General features: G+C 41.8%; 1 protein-coding gene across 2 annotated transcripts in view; it reads left to right on the top strand.

The window, feature by feature from the left end:
- Window positions 1–15,550, top strand: part of EP300 (E1A binding protein p300) — a 91,669-nt gene that overhangs the window by 10,261 nt on the left and 65,858 nt on the right. For both annotated transcript variants that reach the window (XM_038007378.2, XM_007975891.3), the window contains exon 2: window positions 14,436–15,070. In XM_038007378.2, coding sequence (XP_037863306.1) covers window positions 14,436–15,070 — 635 coding nt within the window. The remainder of the gene's footprint in view (window positions 1–14,435; window positions 15,071–15,550) is intronic.

Here is a 15,550-nt window from a genome sequence, read left to right as displayed (position 1 = left end):
TAGAATAGCCAAAAACATGACTGTAGAGGTGAGCAAGGGGCCAATCATGGAGGGCTTATAATACAGGAATTTAGACCTTCTGTTTTACCCGTTTAATGGATGGAGCAGAATTGTGTCTTAGGCAGTTAAGTAAAAGGAGGAATAGTTTGGGAAGAAGCAGGGAAAAATGGGAGGCAGGGAGACCAGTGAAACAGCTGTTTTAGGGTTCCAGCCACCCTTACCATAGAAGACGGAAAGAAGTGGAAAGATTTGAGGGAAGATGGATGGTCAACAGAACTTGGTGATTGATTAGAAATTAGGTAGTAAGATGAATAAATCAAGGATAATTCCCACGTTTAAAGTTTGAGCAACTCGATGGGTGATGATTGATTGATTGATTGATTGATTGACTGATTGACTGACAGACTTTCTCCATCACCCAGGTTGGAGTGCAGTGGTGTGATCTCAGCTCACTGCAACCTCTGCCTCCCGGGTTCAAGCGATTCTCATGCCTCAGCCTCCCAAGTAGCTGGGACTACAGGCATCCGCTACCACACCTAGCTAATTTTTGTATTTTTAGTAGAGATGGGGTTTCACCATGTTGGCCAGGCTGGTCTCGAACTCCTGGCCTCAAGTGATCTGCTCGCCTTGGCCTCCCAAAAGTGCTGAGATTACAGGCCTGAGGCACTGTGCCTAGCTGGATAATTATTTAATAAATTGGGGAGCATAGGAAGCATAGTATTTGTGAAGTGGGTGTGCAGGTGTGATAGGGCTAGTGATGTTACATTTGGGGCGTTTTGAAGTCGTGTGGTTCTTCTGAGTTGAGCAGTCGTTCTTTTCATTTGCTGCACCTTTATCTCATTTTAGCCAACAAACATTGGATACCTACCAAGTCTTAGGCATTTGCAATGTAAAGACGAATTAAGGTGCCTTCTGCTGTCAAAACCTGTAGAGATACAGTGGGGTTGGTATACATGTCTACACAATTTTCCTATAAGTTATGCTTAAAAAGGTTTTTTAAATGTTCTGTATAAAGGCAGGGGATAGGGATTGTTTTTGACAGAGTAGGTTTGGAGTGTTTGTGGAAAACTTCACAGAGAAAATGCATTTGAATAGGGTTGGTGGAAATTAAATAACATACCTTAGAGGTAGGGAAAATTGGAAGAGTTTTTCAGATGGAGCTAACATGGTTCTGATGTGGCTAGAATATACGCTGTGTGGTAGGGTTTTTCATGGGAGACAGATGGGAAAGGATGTTGGGGTTCTATTATGGAAAAAGATATATGTTAAGGAATTTGCCATTTATCTTAGCATCAGAGTAGAAATTTTATGACCAACTTGGGGAAAGACTAATTCTGGTAATGCTGTACAGAGCAGCAGTAGGTAGAACCTATGGCAGGGAGACTAGGAATATGTTATTTACCTCTTTTGTAATAAGCTTGTCATTTGCCTTAGAAATTTTTGGTAAATTGTAATCAATAAAGTGAATTGTTTATTTTGTTCAAGATCCATGTTTGGTTTACCAGTTGTCATAAATGTGGAAAATATACCAGATACCAACTTAGAAACCATTCACTCTCCCTGTTATTTACAGATATGCAAGTTTTTTTGTTGTTTTTTGTTTCATTTCGTTTTTAAAGGGTATGTTTCTCTATCCAGGATTCTCTATAGGCATTCCCTTGTAACAAATCCCAAGTTTTGCTCAAAATCAGGAACTGTTCAGTGACAGTTTAGTTAGCACACGATTTAGGCTTACTATAAAACATGTTCTTGAGTTGATTCTTAAGGTGGGATTTTAATGAATAATAGTGTCTTCATCATGTAGTTTTTTGTTGTTGTTGTTTTTGTTTTTTAAATACAGAATCTTGCTCTGTTGCCCAGGCTGGAGTGCAGTGGTGTGATCTCAAGTAGCTAGGATTACAGGCGCCTGCCACCACACCCGGCTAATTTTTGTATTTTTAGTAGACACAGGGTTTTGCCATGTTGGCCAGGCTGACCTCGAACTCCTGACATCAGACGATCTGCCCGCCTCGGCCTCCCAAAGTGCTGGGGTTACAGGCGTGAGCCACCGTGCCCAGCCTCATGTAGTTATTTTCACAAGAAGTGTCACTATATTAATACATTGAAAAAGAGCAAGGTAGATTGTCAATGTGAAGTTTCTTTTTTTTTTTTTTTTGAGGCGGAGTCTTGCTCTGTCGCCCAGGCTGGAGTGCAGTGGCACTATCTCGGCTCACTGCAAGCTCCGCCTCCTGGGTTCACGCCATTCTCCTGCCTCAGCCTCCCGAGTAGCAGGGACTCGGGAGGCTGAGGCGGGCAGATTACTCGAGGTCAGGAATTCGAGACCAGCCTGGCCAACATGGTGAAATCCCATCTCTACTAAAAATACAAAAATTAGCCGGACGTGGTGGCAGGCGCCTGTAGTTCCAGCTATTGGGGAGGCTGAGGCAAGGGAATCTCTTGAACCTGGGAGGCAGAGGTTGCAATGAGCTGAGATTGCGCCTGGACCACAAGAGCAAAACTCCGTCTCAAAAAAAAAAATAATTATTATTATTATTATTCAGAATTGAAATGTGTTGGTTTTTTTTGTTTTTTGAGATGGAGTCTCACTCTGTCACCCAGGCTGGAGTGTAGTGGTGAGGTCTCAGTTCACTGCAGCTTCCGCCTCCTGGGTTCAAGTGATTCTCCCACCTCAGCCTCCCGAGTAGCTGGGACTACAGGCGCATGCCACCACGACCGGCTAATTTTTGTATTTTTAGTAGAGACAGGGTTTCGCTATGTTGGCCAGGCTGGTCTTGAACTCCTGGCCTCATGATCCGCCTGCTTCGGCCTCCCAAAGTGTTGGGATTACAGGTGTGAGCCACCACGCCCGGCGTTGTTGAGGTTTAAGAATAAACTTCAAATTAATCTCTTTCCAAAGTATGGGTACACCTTTTGATGTCATGATAAAAGGACCATGTTAAGAGTACGTATTTTGAAATTTGCTTGCACTTTTGCCCTTTCACTATTGGATTTCAAAATTCAATAGCTGCCAGCATTTGTAGCTATGTAATCCTGTATAATTATCTTTTATCCAAATTTGTATAGAACTTAACAAGTTATCCTAATTTTTTGGAAGTATTAGAAATCTTGTCTATCATGGATATTTTATTTTATTGCATGGATATTTTATTTTAATTAATTAAATATTAATTAATTTTAATTAATAGATATTTATTTTAATTAATAAATGGATATTTTATTTTAATTATAAAATTAAATTTTATTTTGGATATTTTATTTTAATATGGATGGATATTTTATTTTAATCCAGCATGGATATTTTATTATAATTAATGTTCCTTCAAATTACGTAGTTTGAAATGTTTGTGCATCTTTATTTCCTTGCTAGGTGGGTTTATATGATAATTCTTCATCTACGGAGGGTTAAAGTACCTTTTTTAAATGAAGTACTGAATAGAGGTTAGGAAAGTTGTTTGAACCTGATAAATTTGTAAGATTTACAAAATTTTCTCATTTCAAAAGCTTCAGTTTTAAAATTTCACGCTTTTTAAGCATCCGGTGTAAGAGTAAGAGTGTCCGAAAGCAATAAGAATAAGAAGTCTTTGTAAGATTGGTAGTTTCAGTGTTTAGCCAAACCATTATCACAATTAGAATGACTAATGTTATGTAAGTTTGATTTTCAACTCCATTCTTTTTTTGTTTTGTTTTTTAAAAAATTCCAAATCTCTAACCTAGACTAGGTACGGTGAGTGTTCTGATCTCTGACCACCTCATTACTCACTTTGTTCTCCCCACTTTATTTCAACTGCTGAACTGGCTGAGCTTTTACTCCTCCCCACCTTAGGTTGTTCTACCCTTCATCTGTCAAGCTCCTACTCATCCCGTGGACTCAACCTCTGGGTTAGATGAAAGAAAAGTTTGAAATGTCCACTCTTTAAAAACATTAAGTGTTTTTTGTTGTTTGTTTGAGACTGGGTCTCGCTCTGTCTTCCAGGCTGTAGTGCTGTGGTGCAATCTTGACTCACGGCAACCTCGACCTCCTGGGCTAAATGATCCTCCCACCTCAGCCTGTAGCTGCACCACTATGCCTGGCTAATTTATAAATTTTTTTTGTAGAGACAGGGTCTTGCTATCTTACCCAGGCTCGTCTCAAACTCCTGGGCTCAAGCGACCTGCCTTGGCCTCTCAAAGTGCTGGAATTACAGGTGTGAGCTGCCTACCGAGTCTGGCCTTTTTTAAAAGCATTTTTTTATTTTTATTTTTTGAGATGGAGTCTTGCGCTGTCGCCCAGGCTGGAGTGCAGTAGCGCGATCTTGGCTTACTGCAGTCTCCGCCTCCAAGGTTCAGGTGATTCTGGAGCCTTAGCCTCCTGCGTAGCTGGATGGCGTGTGCCATCACCCCTGGCTCATTTTTGTATTTTTAGTAGAAATGGGGTTTCACCATGTTGGCCAGGCTGGTCTCAAACTCCTGACCTCTGCCATCCTCAGCCTTCCAAAGTGCTGAGATTACAGGAGTGAGCCACCGTGCCCGGGCCTAAAAGCATTTTAATGCCACAGAGAAAGCCAGCTAAAGGGAGGAGGAGCAGTAGATGAATTCTGTGGGATTTGAGAAAATTGACTAGATTTGAAATAATTAATAAAAGTATTTTACTTAATGAACACAGTTTAAGAGAACTGAGTTGATTTTACTTCATTTTACCTAAATTACAAAGGTAAGTGTGTTTACTCAACAAATAATGTGTGAGCCTTTTAAGTAAAAAAAAAAAAAAAAAAGTGTAACTGTGAGAGATACTAATATAGTAGAATTAGATTTTGAGCCAAAGTTATTTTAATTTTCAGTTGCATTTTGTGTCATAGTTAAGTAACTAGAAAATTATCTGATTTATGTTCATAGTGCAGTGTTTGGGATTATATTTTTAATGGTCCTAATTTTAAAGGTTATGCTTCATTTATATATACTACTTCATTTAATTTTTCACATGTCATTGAATTGTTTTGATCCTTTGATTTTTGGAAAGGCTAAATGAACAGTTTTTTTTAATTTATTTGGAGGTTCGCTCTTGTTGCACAAACTGGAGTGCAATGGCGCAGTCTCAGCTTACTTCAACCTCTGCCTCCCGGGTTCAAGCGATTCTCCTGCCTCAGCCTCCCAAGTAGCTGGGATTACAGGAATGTGCCACCACACCCAGCTAATTTTGTATTTTTTCTTAGAGACAGGGTTTCTCCATGTTAGGCAGGCTGGTCTTGGACTCCCGGCCTCAGGTAATTGCTCGCCTCGGCCTCCCAAAGTGCTGAGATTACAGGCGTGAGCCACCACGCCTGGCCGCCGAGTTTATTTTATAAGGGATTATTATATAGTTAAATCTGTTGTAAGGAGCAGACCACAAGAAATAATAGGAGACAGCAAGGGTGATCTACAGAATCAGTATGTAATAATGAAAGGATGTTTTGACTCAACACTAGTTTCCCACGTGTTTAATCCAAATTCAGTTGTTGTTTAAGTTGTCACATTTCTAATACATGGTCCATTGGGTAAACCGTGTATTAGGCTAAACTTTTCTTTTTCTTTTTTTTTTTTTTTTTGAGACAGGGTCTCATTCTGTCGCCCAAACTGGAGTGCAGTGGCGTGATCATGGCTCACTGCAACCTCAACCTCCTGAGCTCAAGCAATCCTCCCAGCTCAGCCTCCTGAGTAGCTGGGACTACAGGTGTGCACCACCATGCCTGGCTAATTTTTGTATTTTGTTGTTGACACTGGAGTCTTTCTGCATTCCAGGCTGGCCTTGAACTCCTGCTTTCAAGCAACCCTCCAGCCTTGGCCTTCCAAAGTGCTAGGATTATAGGTGTGAGCCATGGTGTCCAACCTATGCTAAACTTTTCAAATCAGATTTAAATGTGTCTTGTCCTGTTTTACTTCACCATGATTGGACTAAATGTACACTCAGATGAAGAAACTTAAAAAAATACTGCTCCTTGTGAGTCAGAAGAAACATTTTACTGAAAGTCAGTTTTGTATTGGAGCATCATTAAAGGCATAAAGGAACTTGTGAACAGACTACTTGGTAGAAGCAGCCTGGTAATGTTGATTGGTTGATACTTTAGTAAGCAGGAAATGTCTTACTGGAGATAGTTCATTCATTTCAATAGTTATTTGTGATACTGTTTTTTAATATTTGCCGTAGGATAGTTAAAAGGTGATGGACAAACTTCAGATTTATGAATTTTTAATTAAATATAAAGGGGGCAAAAGTAGATAAATATCTAAGAGCTCACCTTACTATCTAGAAAAAATACTTGCTGGCCCAGCGCCATGGCACACACATGTAATCCCAGCACTTTGAGAGGCCAAGGTGGGAGGCTTGCTTGAGCCCAGGAGATTCAGACCAGTCTGGGTAACATTGTGAGACTGCCATCTCAACAAAGTTAAAAAAAAAAAAATTAGGTGTTGTGATGCGTGCCTTTGGTGGCAGCTACTGAGGAGGATTGCTTGAGCCAGGAGGTGAGGCTGCAGTGAGCTGTGATCCCGGCACTCCACTCCAGGCTGGGCGACACAGCAAGACCCTGTCTCAAAAAAAAAAAAAAAAAAAAAGGGGGGGGAACATGAGACAGCAATCAAATACAATAGATTTGGCTTCAGTACAGATTAAATTAAAACCCTCGCTGTAGGCCCTAGAATAACAAAGACTTCTATATTACTAAAGCTGATTACTATTTGATGAACTCTGTACACGTGGCTAGTATGGACTTCTGAGGTTGTTGAAATTAATGAGAATAATACATGTGAAGTGCCAAGAAAAATGCCTGACACGTTGAAAGTGCTGGATAAATGTATGCTGTCATCATTGTAAGCTGGGCTATCTCCTGATAGTATAATGAGTCCATTGAATAACAATAGGTAACATGTTTATAGTGCTTAGTGTGTGCCAGGTGTTTTAAACACTTTACTTTTATTCACTCACTTAATCACAAATAACATACATTTATTTACTCATTTAATCACAAATAACATGAAGTAGGCACTTTCCTGTTATGCGGAGATGGAAACAAGGTTATTCCCTGCATTTTTTATTTTTTATTTTTTATTTTTTATTTTTTGGCAGAGGGAGGAGGATGGGGATGGATGGAGTTGGTTTTTTTGGAGCTTCTGAGACCCAAGCTTCAGGCCGTGCTTTTTTTGTTCCCCCAGAGATGGAGTCTCGCTCTGTCGCCCAGGCTGGAGTGCAAATGGTGCGATCTCAGCTAACTGGAACCTCTGCCTGCCAGGCTCAAGTGATTCTCCTGCCTCAGCCTCCTGAGTAGCTGGGATTACAGGCACCCGCCACCACACCCAGCTAATTTTTGTGTTTTCAGTAGAGATGGGGTTTCACCATGTTGGCCAGGCTGGTCTCGAACTCTTGACCTCAAGTGATCTGCCCACCTCAGCCTCCCAAAGTGCTGGGATTAGAGGTGTGACCCACTGCGCCCTTCCCGTCCTTTTTTTTTTTTTTTTAAGTTATTGAGACAGGGCTTTACTCGGTCACTCAGGCTGGAGTGCAGTGGCAGGATCATAGCACACTGCATCCTCTACCTCCTGGGCTCAAGCAGGCACTTTGAGTAGCTGGGACCTGTAGGTGCATGCCGGCATATCCGACTAATTTTTTTTGTTTTTTGAGACAAAGTCTCACTCTGTTGCCCAAACTGGAGTGCAGTGGTGCCACTGCAACCTCCACCTCCTGTGTTCAAGCGATTCTTCTGCCTCAGTCTCCCGAGTAGCTGGGACTACAGACACGCGCCACCATTCCCAGCTGATTTTTTTATTTTTAGTAGAGATGGGGTTTCACTGTGTTGGCCAGGCTGGTCTTGAGCAATCCGCCCGCCTCGGCCTCCCAAAGTGCTGGGATTACAAGACGTGAGCCACCGCATATGGCCTGCATCCAGCTAATTTACAAAAATTTTTTTTGTAGAGAGGTGATCTTTTGCCCCTTGGCCTTCCAGTGTGCTAGGATTACAACAACACAAGCGTGAGCCACTCTGCTGGCTTTCTTTTCCTTTTTATTTTTTCACACTTCCAGTGGTCCTTGGGATCTGTGTATACTTTAGAATCAACTTGTCCAGTTTCTTGACAGACTTTAGAAGTCTGTTTGATGATTGCATTGAATCTGTAGGTCAGTACTGGGGAATGATGTCTTTAATACTGAGGATTTCTGTCTAAGTGTTTGAGATATTCTTTTTAGGCAGCCTTTACTTTTGAGTTTACACCTGTTTTATACATTGTCAGTTTTTTCCTATGTTATAAATCTTTTTTTTTTTTTTAATTTGAGATAGAGTCTCACTCTGTCACCCAGGCGGAGTACAGTGGTACAGTCTCTGCTCACTGAAAATGCTGCCTCCTGGGTTCAAGTGATTCTCGTACCTCAGCCTTCTCAGTAGCTGGGACTACAGGCGTGCACCACTATGCCTGGCTAATTTTGGTATTTTTAGTGGAGACAGGATTTCACCATGTTGGCCAGGCTGGTCTCAAACTCCTGACCTCCAGCAGTCCACCCGTCTCAGCCTCGCAAAGTGCTAGGATTACAGGCATGAACCACCGTGCCCGGCTATACATTATTTTAAAAATTACTTGTAACCATTTGTTGCTGGCATACAGAAATTCCTTTGATATGTTTATATTTATGGTATAATCAGTCACCTTGCTAACCTCTCAGAATTTCCAGTTGTGTGTATTTCTTTAAAATTGACAGTGGTTGTATATATTCCTGGGGTATAGTTGATGTTATATGTATTTGCTTTGAATTTTTTATGTCAACAGTTATATTATCTGCAGACAATAAGTTTTGTTTCTTTTTCTTTCTTTTTTTTTATCGAGGCAGAGTTTTGCTCTTGTCACCCATGCTGGAGTGCAGTAGCACTATATCAGCTCACCGCCGCCTCCACCTCCCGAGTTCAAGCGATTCTCCTGCCTCAGCGTCCTGAGTAACTGAGGTTACAGGCATGCGCCACCACGTACCACAAATTTTGTATTTTTGGTAGAGACAGGATTTCTCCTCAGGCTGGTCTCGAACTCCCGACCTCAGGTGAACACCTGCCTCGGCCTTCCAAAGCGCTTGGTTTACAGGCAAGAACCACCATGCCCGGCCTTTCTTCTTTTTTTTCCTTTATAGAATTTGTAACCTATTTTTTTATGTGTGTGTGAGACGGAGTCTCGCTCTGACACCCACCCTGGAGTGCAGTGGCACCATCTCTGCTCACTGCAACCTCTGCTTCCTGGGTTCAAGCGATTCTCCTGCTTCAGCCTCCCAAGTAGCTGAGACTACAGGCACCCGCCACCACACCCAGCTAATTTTTTGTTTTGTTTTGTTTTGTTTTTAGTAGAGACGAGATTTCACTATATTGGCCAGGCTGGTCTCAAACTCCTGACCTCAAGTGATCTGCCCACCTTGGCCTCCTAGAGTGCTGGGATTGCAGGCGTGAGCCACTGTGCCTGGCCAAGATGAATCATATTTTCTTTATCCTTTGTTACTATGGTGAATGACAGTTTATAGATGTTCTGGTGTCCCCTAGTTTCCTGGGATTATCCCAACTTGATGATGGTTTTTGAGACTTTGGTTTGCTCTCTTTAAAGAGTCTTGTTTCTGTGTCCATGAAGAAGGTTGGCCTGTGTTTTTTTATATTGGCCATGTGTAATTTTTATATTATTTCTGGTTTTTTTAGAAGTATTTGTGTTAGCTTGACATTGTCTTTTTCTTGAATGTTTGGTGTAGGGCATGCCTGTAAACAGTTTGGATATGGTGCTTTCTTTATGGAAAGATTAACCAAGGATTTATTTTCTTTAGTAGTAGTAGGATTACAGTGGTCTGGCTTCCCATGTGGTTTTCTTTTAAACATTTATAAATGGGAAATTTCAATGTAATAGAATATATTATAAAGAAATCCCATGTGCCTATTTACCCAGCTTCAAGTTTACTAGTATACCACCGTTCCACCCTTTTTTGCTGGAGTATTTTAAAGCAAATCCTAACCATGTCATTTCACCAGAAATGTTTCAGTGTGTATCTTTTATGCCATTGTTGTAGTCAATAAAGTTAATGATTTCTTAGTATCACCCGTTACTCAGTCTGTACTTAAATATCCCTTACTCTCATTTCAAAATGTTTTTATAGTTGACTTGTTTGAATGAGGATTCCACCTCCTAGCTTACGCTATGAATTTGTTGGAGAAACTGGGATATTCCATATCCTATATTATTTCTTTTTTTGCTAAGGTTTGAGTATTTTCTCTGGAATGTATTTGTTTTGTATATTTTCATTTTTTTGTATAAAGTTGATAATAGTATTGGTTTGTCTTTTTAATTTTCTTTTTTTCTTAACCTTCTTGAAGTTCGTCTTTTGTTACTGCAAAAAACTAACTTCTAGTTTTGGTAATGCTGTTATATTCGTATTTTCTCTTTCATGTATGCTTTTATCTTTGTCTTCTTTCTATAAATACTGTTTTTCTCATATAATTTGTATACTTAATTCACTATTTTTTAGCAACCTCAGGAGACTCACTGGAGAATTCATTAATTTTTAACTTTATTTTCTAACATAGGCCTTTAGGTTTTGAAATATATTTTTTATTACTCAATTTCCTTTGTGATTTCTGCTGTAACTTACCACTGCCTGCTTTTAAAATTTCTAAAGTGAAGATTTTTTTTGCCCTCTATGTTCACTATGCTAATGATAAAGTATTTTCTTGGATACTCCAAGGGAAAAGTAAAAATTGCAAATAAAGTATGATCTCAGTAAATCACATAAATATAAGGAAATAAGGAACTATATCAGTATATTAAGCAGTCATTTTTGAATAGTGAGTTTAAGTCAGTTTTGTTACACATTTGGGTGGTGGAGGTGGTGGTGGTTGTTTGAGATAGGATCTCCCTCTGTCACCCAGGCTAGAGTCACCTAAGCTGCTGTGATCCTCCTCCTTCAGCCTCTCTAGTAGCTGGGACAGGCACAGGTCACCAGGCCTGGCTAAGTTTTGTATTTTTTTGTACAGTTTGGTTTTCGCCATGTTGCCCAGGCTGGTCTCCTGAGCTCGAGCCATCTGCCCTCCTCAGCTTCACAAAGTGCTGGGATTACAGGTGTGAGCCAAAGTACTCAGCCTTGTGACACATTTTTGATGGAGGAGCCCATATGATATTTTACTTTTTTTTTTTTTTTTTTTTTTTGAGACGTCTCGCTCTGCTGCCCAGGCTGGAGTGCAGTGGCATGATCTCGGCTCACTGCACGCTCCGGCTACCAGGTTCACGGCATTCTCCTGCCTCAGCCTCCCGAGTAGCTGGGACTGCAGGCGCCCACCACCTCGCCCGGCTAGTTTTTTGTTTTTTGTTTTTTGTTTTTTTTTGAGACGGAGTCTTGCTCTGTCCCCCAGGCTGGAGTGCAGTGGCGCGATCTCGGGTCACTGCAAGCTCCGCCTCCTGGGTTTACGCCATTCTCCTGCCTCAGCCTCCCAAGTAGCTGGGACTACAGGCGCCTGCCACCTCGCCCGGTTTTTTTTTTGTATTTTTAGTAGAGACGGGGTTTCACCGTGTTAGCCAGGATGGTCTCGATCTCCTGACCTTGTGATCCGCCCGCCTCGGCCTCCCAAAGTGCTGGGATTACAGGCTTGAGCCACCGCGCCCGGCCGTTTTTTGTATTTTTTAGTAGAGACGGGGTTTCACCGTGTCAGCCAGGATGGTCTCGATCTCCTGACCTCGTGATCCACCCGTCTCAGCCTCCCAAAGTGCTGGGATTACAGGCTTGAGCCACCGCACCCAGCCCCATATGATATTTTAAAAGGAAAGAGTAATTCTGTAAAACTCTGGACTCTAAATCATGCCCTGAGATCTTGGGATACAATTTGGTTTAGTTCGTATATGATCATGTGCTTACTATGTTACGCTGTAGGCAAGGAGTTGGTGTATAAGTGGTAAAACATGTCCTTCCCAAAGAGTGCATGAGTGGAGTGAGGGGTGGTCACAAGGGATGGCAAGGGGAGGAGAGGAGGCAAACCCGGAGATAATTTCAGTGACATGATAAAATGCTGTAAGATACAGAAGGAGCAGGATTGGGAAGGAAAGAAAAAAAAAAACAAGAATAGGAAGGGCACATACAGAAAGAGTCATACTTAGGAACCAAGATTGATTGGATCCAGTAGACCATTAAGAAAATATTTTGTCTTCAAGGGATGGACTGTTTTTGAGAGGCTAATAGCTGTAGAGTTTTTGTTGTTGTTAGTAGACAGGGTCTCATAGTGTTGCCCAGACTTGATGTGAATTCCTGGGCTCAAGCTATCCTCTTGCCTCAGCCTCCTCAGTAGCTGGGACTATAGGTGTGTACCACTGTGCCCAGTTCCCATTAATGCCTCTTTAATGTGAAAACTACTGTAGAGAATTAAAAGGGAAGAAAACTCAAATAATTTCTATAATAGGTTAATACTGTCAGTAGGTCAATATTGAGTAATTTTGTTCCCCCAGGGGACGTTTGGTGATGTCTGGAGACAGTTTTGATTGTCACAATTGGGATATGGGTGCTACTGGCATAAGTAGAAAGACCAGGAGTCTCCTGATGATACTCGAGGGCGCACGACAATCCCCCTCCACCCACAACGAAGAATTATCTCACAGCTCAAAATGTTAATAGTGCCAAGGTTAAGAAACCCTGCATTAATCTATACTTAGCACCCTGTTTTGTTTGTTCTTTATTGAGACAGGTTCTTGCTCTGTCACCCAGGCTGGAGTGCAGTTGCGCAGTTAGAGCTCACTACAACCTCAAATTCCTGGACTGCAGTAATGCTCCCACCTTAGCCTCCTGAATAGCTAGGACTATAGCCTAGTGCCACCACACCCAGCTAACTTTATTATTTCTAGAGACAGGGTCTTGCTGTGTTGGCCTGGGCTGAAGAATTCCTCCTGCCTTGGCCTCCCAAAGTACTGAGATTACAGATGTGAACCACCAGGGCTAGTCTAGCACTGTTCTTGATAGGGGTGGTTTGGATGGTGAAGGAGCCAGAGGCATGGTTTTGTACCCTATTCTGGCTAGATTTTGGTTAAGGAAAGCTATTCTGTAGGCTACAGGTCAAAAACCCAGCCTGTTGAGGGCCTACTTTGAGACAGGTACTATATGGGAACTTGGTAAAAATGGTGGATAGCCCTCTGCTTAACTGGAGCACACACTGAATGTTCCACAAATGACGGGTCTTTTGTATCAGTTGTCTGTCTTTATGTATTACAATATTTAAAATGTTTTTTTTCCCATCCTGAGTTTAGTTTGTGTATAGATAAGTTATTTTAACTGTTCTTCTAAGGAACTTAGGAATATTAATACAGCTTAATTGCATTTCTTTTTTCCATGACGGTAGATACAAACCTTTAGCTGGCAACCCATGTAATAATGGGTGTTGTGCGTGTTTTTTGTTTTTTTTTTTAACTAAAAATAAAACTTTATTTCAATTATTATGCTAGTTCTATAACATTATTTAGAATGCTAAGTTTTTTTTAAATTTATACTTTAAGCTTTGGGATACATGTGCAGCACATGCAGGTTTGTTACATAGGTATATATGTGCCATGGTGGTTTGCTACACCCATCAATCTGTCATCAACATTAGGTATTTGTCCTAATACTATCCTCCCTAGCCCCCCACTCCCCGACAGGCCCTGGTGTGTGATGTTCACCTCTCTGTGTCCATGTGTTCGCATTGTTCACCTCCCACTTATGAGTGAGAACATGCGGTGTTTGGTTTTCTTTTCCTATGTTATTTTGCTGAGAATGATGATTTCCAGCTTCATCCTTGTCCCTGCAAAGGACATTAACTCATCCTTTTTTATGGCTGCGTAGTATTCCATGGTGTATATGTGCCACATTTTCTTTATCCAGTCTGTCATTGATGGGGGGTGTTGTACTTTCAATCCCTTTATTCCTTGGTCTTATTTTAGGTACAGTTCTTAAGTGTTTTAAGTCTGTTGAGGTAACCAAATATCCCCTCAATTTAAAAAATCTATACAATTGTTTTAGTATGACCTAAAAAACTACAATAAAAATAATATATAGGGCTGCGTGTGGTGGCTCACGCCTGTAATCCCAGCACTTTGGAAGGCCGACGCGGACAGATAGCTTCAGCTCAGGAGTTCAAGACCAGCCAGGTCAACATGTCAAGCCCCACCTCTGTCAAAAATACAAAATTTAGCCAGGTGTGGTGGTGCGCACCTGTGGTTGCAGCTACTTGGGAGGCTGAGATGGTAGAATCACTTGAACCTGTGGATGGAGGTTACAGTGAGCCAAAATTGTGCCACTGCACTCCAGCCTGGGCAACAGAGCAAGACCCTGTCTCAAATAAATAGAAAAACGTGGAGTGAGGTTTGGAAATGATATTTAATGCTTATTAAGAACAGAATATAGGGCAGTTTTTAAATTTTGGTTTTGTCATACTTTGACCTTTATGTTTTCCCTTTGCTTTTAGATTTTGGCTCTCTGTTTGACTTGGAGCACGACTTACCAGATGAATTAATCAACTCTACAGAATTGGGACTAACTAATGGTGGTGATATTAATCAGCTTCAGACAAGTCTTGGCATAGTACAAGATGCAGCTTCTAAACATAAACAGCTATCAGAATTGCTGCGATCTGGTAGTTCCCCTAACCTCAATATGGGAGTTGGTGGCCCAGGTCAAGTCATGGCCAGCCAGGCCCAACAAAACAGTCCTGGATTAGGTTTGATAAATAGCATGGTGAAAAGCCCAATGACACAGGCAGGCTTGACTTCTCCCAACATGGGGATGGGCACTAGTGGACCAAATCAGGGTCCCACGCAGTCAACAGGTATGATGAACAGTCCAGTAAATCAGCCTGCCATGGGAATGAACACAGGGATGAATGCTGGCATGAATCCTGGAATGTTGGCTGCAGGCAATGGACAAGGGATAATGCCTAATCAAGTCATGAACGGTTCAATTGGAGCAGGCCGAGGGCGACAGAATATGCAGTACCCAAACCCAGGCATGGGAAGTGCTGGCAACTTACTGACTGAGCCTCTTCAGCAGGGCTCTCCCCAGATGGGAGGACAAACAGGATTGAGAGGCCCCCAGCCTCTTAAGGTAAGTACAGTTATGGTTTGTGTGCACAATTGGCACACATGTGAGTATTGCCATGATGGATGGAGGGTTTGCCTTACATTGTATAGCAGTTTCCACATACTACACGCCAGGAATTTACTGTGGGCTGTCGTAAGAAGTGCCTGTATTAAATTTAAGTAAAACATTTATTTTGCAACTGGTATTCTTTTTTTTTTTTTTTTTTTTTTTTTTTTTTTTTTTTTTGAGACGGAGTCTCGCTCTGTCCCCCATGCTGGAGTGCAGTGGCCGGATCTCAGCTCACTGCAAGCTCCGCCTCTCGGGTTTACGCCATTCTCCTGCCTCAGCCTCCCGAGTAGCTGGGACTACAGGCGCCCACCACCTCGCCCGGCTAGTTTTTTGTATTTTTTAGTAGAGACGGGGTTTCACCGTGTTAGCCAAGATGGTCTCGATCTCCTGACCTCGTGATCCGCCCGTCTCGGCCTCCCAAAGTGCTGGGATTAC

Source organism: Chlorocebus sabaeus, chromosome 19 (assembly GCF_047675955.1).
Source record: "Chlorocebus sabaeus isolate Y175 chromosome 19, mChlSab1.0.hap1, whole genome shotgun sequence".
NCBI lineage: Eukaryota > Metazoa > Chordata > Mammalia > Primates > Cercopithecidae > Chlorocebus > Chlorocebus sabaeus.
This window is presented reverse-complemented; position numbering and strand designations above follow the sequence as displayed.